This window comes from Zingiber officinale, chromosome 6A, assembly GCF_018446385.1.
Source record: "Zingiber officinale cultivar Zhangliang chromosome 6A, Zo_v1.1, whole genome shotgun sequence".
NCBI classification, from domain to species: domain Eukaryota; kingdom Viridiplantae; phylum Streptophyta; class Magnoliopsida; order Zingiberales; family Zingiberaceae; genus Zingiber; species Zingiber officinale.
In genome coordinates this window covers 88,276,617-88,282,432 of record NC_055997.1, presented here as the reverse complement: position 1 = coordinate 88,282,432, position 5,816 = coordinate 88,276,617, and the positions used below count along the sequence as shown (strand labels likewise).

Below are 5,816 nucleotides of genomic sequence, written 5' to 3'. Positions count from 1 at the left end.
CACCATCTAGTATATTTTTTATTCAATTGAGGTGGAAAAAAATTATGTTTAATTTGATAGAAAATATATTAAATTCTAATTTAATAGCTTAAATTTAAAAAAAAATTATATTTATTTTAAAATTTTTTATATATCAAGTATGAGCGGTAATTATATCAATTATATTTATTATATTTAAGTTAAGAGTGGAAATAATTTTTTTTTACGCTAGACTGCGTGTAAAATTTAGTTGTGATAAGGTCTTCATTTAAATTTTCACTTTAAACATTTAATAAAACCCTAGCTTTCCTCTTTTCTACGCATTATTGATTACGCTTCCCCTTGCGACCACCTCCTCCCCTACTCGCAATTTTTTCTCGCCCCGCCGCCACCCCGCCGCCTCGCCGCCGCCGCCGCGCCGCTTTTAGCGCCGCCTCGCCTCCTTCTCGCCGATGGCCTTGCCCTATGCTTCCAGGTAAGTCTTCATCCCCAAATTTATTCCTTCTTCCTTCTGTTGCGCGCGCGTGACGCACACAATGACGCACGCGAAATTGTTGCGAGTGCTGTTCGTTGCCAGTCCCGTGTCTGAACGGTAAAAACCGTCCGTTTTGGGCGGCACGGCTGGAGATTACATTCCTTTTTAGTTATTTTGATCTTTATGTTTTAAAAGGTTATTGACAATTCTTAATGTTTATTCCAGTTCCACACTGCAGAAGGCAACTTCTAAATCCAAAATTAGTTACCCACGAGACATTAGATTTGGAACGATATAATGTTTCTAAAAAGCAATATATTTTTCAGTAAGAAGCAATATAGAATTTCTAAGAAAGCTAATAAAAAAATTGATAAGAGTCCTGATTTTTTTCATCATTATGTTACTTTGATTTGGTGCAATATCTTCTTTTGGTGATTTATAACAAATGTATAATGTTTTGATGTGTCCATCAGTGTTGCATAGTTTCATTGCCTAACAACTCACATACCGTTTGAAGTTAGTTTGACCTTTGGAATGGCTGAGAGCAACTTTGTGCCACGAGCTACCTCGCATGTCATTCTTGACTTGGATGGTACACTTCTGAATACAGGTGTCTCTCCTCTCCACTTGAATGTTACTATCTTCTATCTGATTCCTCCTATGCATGTCTTTTCATATCCAGAAGCAGATGTATCTACGTTCCCATTACTGCAAAACCTATAAAAATGAGAGATGGATGTGTGTGTATAACTTTGCTGTCTCTTTAATCCCTTCTGTTGTTAATACTTTATAGTTTTCATTCTGTATGAATATTTGGTGACAGATGCCATCACAAATGAAGTATTGAAAGTTTTCATCATGCGTTACGGCAAGGAGTGGGACAGCAGAAAGGCCCACAGAATAGTAGGAAGAACACCTGCTGAGGCTGCAGCTATAATTGTGGAAGATTATGAGCTATCTTGCACGCTGGAAGAGTTCATATCTCAAATTACTCCAATGTTTTTTGACCAGTAATCTTCCATAACCTATTCATTGTGCTTATATTGTTTCTCCAGCCATATGCTTCTGACTTTATTTTCATGTACAATGAATCTCACAAATGTTCTATTTTTCTTTGTATTCACTCTTAGCTACAAGTTGGTATAGTCTTTATTTAGATTAACCCCATATTTTTCTCTCCTTTGATCAATTTACAACAAATTCTAGAAAGAAAAACAGATTTTGACGCTAGAGTCTGCTTAAAATAACTGGTATTTTGACAAAGGGGTTATTTGTTGTTAAGAGGTTGCCGGCATATAGTATGAGCAGAGTTGCTATTAGTGGGACAGTCGGACGAGCTTGTTTGAAGTGACATGACAATGTAATTACATTTTACTTGGATGTTATTGGGCTTGAGGACTAATAGTGCTAAAAAAAATTGTTCATTGGTTGGCAATTGTGTTCAATTAGAAAAACATGAGCTTTGTGCAATATGCCAAAATATTGAATTGGTTGATATACAAATTCATTTGACATATTGTGGTTTGCCTGGATGACATAGGTAGAGAAAAGTAGTTATTTGAAAAAGTTCACAAGTATAGTCATCATTCACTAGAATGGTGTTGCATATGAAATTAGTCAGGCAACAACAGATGTCAGGTCTATTGGATTGAATTGGTAGGCTAAAATTATTCTTTAATTCTTTTGATTACTCACACCCCTTAACCTCCATTGGAAGTAATTTTCTGATGCAATTTAAGGACATAAATTCTTGGGGCAGTATGTTATTATTCTTTTTATCATTTGATAATTATTTTCTTCTATGATTGATTGAAGAAAAAATTATAAACATAGCTGCATCTAATTGTGCTTTTCATGTTCTTTATAACCACAAAGATTCAGGTGTTTGTTTTGTAATCCATCTAAATCTCCCTTATCCCTAAACATATGAGAAATTTGATTTGTGCAGATGGTGCAATATTAAACCACTTCCAGGTTCTAATAGGTTAATTAAACATCTAACGAGTCATGGAATTCCAATGGCTTTGGCATCAAATTCTCCAAAATCCAACATAGAAGAAAAAATTTCTTTTCATGAAGGTTTATGTATCTGTAAATTTGATTTTTATTAGATATTTAACATTAAGTTCATTATCATATTACTTATGGTACTCAGGCTGGAAGGAAGCATTTTCTGTTATTGTTGGTGGTGATGAAGTAAATATGGGAAAACCATCTCCTGAAATGTGAGACACTTTTACAAACATAGTATGGTTGGTTAAAACTTGAATATAGCTTTGTTTCAGGAAAATGGTAATTCTTACTGCATATGTTTGATTTATTGTGTCACAGATTTGTTGAAGCTGCTAAGAGGTTGAATGTTGATCCATCCACTTGCCTAGTTGTTGAAGACTCATTGTAAGTGTTGCAATTTTTCTATCCTTAATCAATTTTCTTTTGATATAATCGATATGGTTAAGACTTATCTTATTAATTCAGTTAGGCTCGTCCAGTGACCTAAAATGCTTGAGTCTAAGTTAATGATAATCATTTTAAGTTTGTAAACTGCTTACATTAGTTTATATCTCTACGTGTGAGACTAAATTTTGGGTAACACAATGTATCCTACTCAAGGCTTAACATTCCTTGTCAGAGCTTAAAGTCCTCCAATCCAAAAATCATCCTTGATCAACAATTTGTGAAATCCAATGGTAATTCAGCCATCACACACGTGTCACTTTTTTGCTGTCTTTGGTATCATTTTGACAATCTTAACTTTGTTAGGTTCAATTGTAAACCCGAAGTTCCTAAGACCAGATTGATAGTGGAGCTCTTCTATGCTTATGAACTCTCTTCGTTATCCCACATTTCTCCATGCTTAATTAAACTGGGGCTCCGTGCATAATAGCTGGTTGAAATTTAAACAACATTATTGGCACTTTCACTGTGTCAAATAAGATTCATTTAGGACTTAGCTCATTATCATCTAAGTATAGAAGTTAAATTTTTATCTGACTAAACTAATATTTTATCTGTATGATAGAAAATATTTTATTATATCAGGCCTGGTGTTACTGCTGGTAAAGAAGCTGGAATGCTAGTGGTTGCTGTACCATCTATTCCAAAACAAGGTGGATTGTACAATTCAGCAGATGAGGTGATCAATTCTCTACTTGATCTGCATCTTGAGAAATGGGGCTTACCTCCCTTTGACGACTGTATGCTCACAAATTTCCTTGTTAGATATAATCATGTGTTTCTGTAATATTCATTTTCTTGATCAAGAAGATTTTCTATCATGAACTCTAGGGGTTGAAGATACTTTACCAATTGAACCATGCTACATCGGGGGACCTGTTGTCAAGGGATTTGGTCGAGGTTCAAAGATTTTAGGAATACCAACAGGTGTGCTAAGACCTCAAAGTTTGTGATCTTTTGAATCTTGGTTCTAAGGATTACCATCCAGGATATTTTTATATAAGGAGTGTTACAAATCTTTTGCAGCTTTAGTTGCTTAAATGACTTTTGTTGTTATGTTTATTTCTTGGTAAGCCATAGTAAGCTAATGCCTTTGCAAAATTTAGTCTCCTATATTCACTCGTATTGTTTGGTGCTCGCTGATATCAGTCAAACAACCGAGTTTTGTCCAAACTATTCTAGAATACTGGTAAACAGATCTTTGTCCTAATGCTGATGCTGTACATTTATTGTTCCCAGTTAAAAGCACTGCTGGAAGCATCATTTATATCTCAATAAACCAAGTATACTAGTGTATATGTTTTATTTTTAAAATGTGGCCTTTTTTTATTAAATCTGATTGCGATTTTGATTAATAAAACTATGATGTCATTCTGTTACATCAAGAGTGAGGATTGTTAAATGTGGTAGCATTGTTTTGATCATCTTTGTTAGCTGACACTTGTTCAAATATCTTAAATTGTTTTTATTATTTTGTTGTCATCATTTCTTTTATATTTCTCATTTTATCTTTCATGTCATAGCTACACTTTTGAACACGTGTTCTACTCTGACATAAGTCTTATTTCTAAACCCGCTCTCAACACCACCAATGATCTTAAGTTTTTCAAATAGTTGATATGTTTTGTCAATTCCTGTGTCCAAGTATCTGCTTCCTTAGTATATATAAACAAGATTAGGTCGTGAATCTCCCGGATTGTTCATATAAACATATGAAAACATGGAACTTGGTTAGGTTGATAACCGGTTATCCATGTCCCATTCCATTTCCATTTGTGCTACAATTAACGTTTTCCCCTTTATTTGTCTCGCAGCTAATTTACCTGCAGAGAACTTTTCTTCTGTACTTTCTGAACACACTTCAGGTGTGTACTTTGGCTGGGCTGGATTGTCCAGTCAGGGTATCTTCAAGATGGTCATGAGCATTGGATGGAATCCTTACTTCGATAACGCTGAAAAGACAGTAGTAAGTGTGCTATTAGTTGGTAAAGTATTCTGCAATTATTTTTTTTGTAACAAACATCACCTAGCAGGAACCTTGGTTGCTTCATGACTTTGGTGAGGACTTTTATGGCGAGGAGCTTCGCCTGGCAATTGTGGGTTATATTAGGCCAGAGGTACTACATTAAAAAGAAAAAAAGAAAAAAAAAAGGAAGGAAAAACAACCTAGAGCATTAGAAATAGTGAACTTTATTTCTTGTCTCTCTGAACTTATACTTGAAAACCCAGGCAAACTTTCCGACACTTGAGAGCTTGATAGCAAGGATTCACGAGGACGGAAGAATCGCAGAGAGAGCCTTGGACCTTCCCATATATGCAGGTTATAAGGATTCACCATACTTGAAAATTTCTTGCAACGAAGTTATCACTGGCAGACCAGTCTAAAACCTTGTTTTCCTTGAGAAAGACAGGATATACTTCTCTAATTTGAGATCTCAAGCGAGGTGAATCTCGCAGATTGTGTAATTTGCATTGGAACTCTATGACCTCTTCTCGGGTCTAACAGATGCAACTTCTGTTCTTATTTTATAAACTTCAATACTATATGGTCCATCGTTTATCCCCTGATCCTGTTCAGTGTATAATCATGTTAAATCAAGGCCAATAGTGGATTGTCTTGCCGCCAATTTCAACGTTCTCTAGTGCCTCTGTCAATATTCAAGTGATTTGAATGCTGTAACTTTTCAATTTACCTTCCAGATGGACTGCACTATGAGATTAAGGTTGGAATTTGAAGCTCTTCTTTATCAACCTTCGTTTATCCGTTGAAGCTCTTCTTTACCTTAGTTATTCTCCGTGGATGTGAATGTAAAAATAATAGCAAAATTTCTCTTCAGGGATAGGATTGTTATATGCTAGATTTTAAAGAGGTGGATATAGTTAAAGAACAATAGATACCATAAAA

At 35.1% G+C, this 5,816-nt stretch overlaps 1 protein-coding gene across 3 annotated transcripts; it reads left to right on the top strand.

Annotated features, from left to right (window-relative positions):
* The first annotated feature begins 295 nt into the window (after nt 1-295).
* On the top strand, nt 296-5,476 carry LOC121996839 (bifunctional riboflavin kinase/FMN phosphatase-like). Of its 3 annotated transcripts, none has more exons than XM_042550968.1 (11): nt 296-454; nt 976-1,064; nt 1,278-1,464; nt 2,403-2,533; nt 2,610-2,679; nt 2,786-2,851; nt 3,497-3,651; nt 3,743-3,838; nt 4,726-4,877; nt 4,945-5,028; nt 5,141-5,476. In XM_042550968.1, the coding sequence occupies exons 1-11, from the start codon at nt 432-434 to the stop codon at nt 5,294-5,296; spliced, it is 1,209 nt and encodes a 402-aa protein (XP_042406902.1). In that variant the 5' UTR covers nt 296-431; the 3' UTR covers nt 5,297-5,476. The 3 variants fall into 3 exon arrangements, with proteins under 3 accessions (XP_042406902.1, XP_042406903.1, XP_042406904.1); XM_042550969.1 differs by having other exon boundaries at nt 297-454; nt 972-1,064; XM_042550970.1 differs by having other exon boundaries at nt 300-454; nt 928-1,064.
* Nucleotides 5,477-5,816: the final 340 nt, after the last annotated feature.

What these genes read in the sequence shown, in the direction of transcription:
- LOC121996839 (XM_042550968.1), top strand. Translation starts at nt 432, where the DNA reads ATGGCCTTGCCCTATGCTTCCAG. An exon ending in TGGTACACTTCTGAATACAG is followed by an intron (nt 1,065 to 1,277) that starts GTGTCTCTCCTC and finishes ATTTGGTGACAG; the next exon opens with ATGCCATCACAAATGAAGTA. An exon ending in AAAAATTTCTTTTCATGAAG is followed by an intron (nt 2,534 to 2,609) that starts GTTTATGTATCT and finishes TATGGTACTCAG; the next exon opens with GCTGGAAGGAAGCATTTTCT.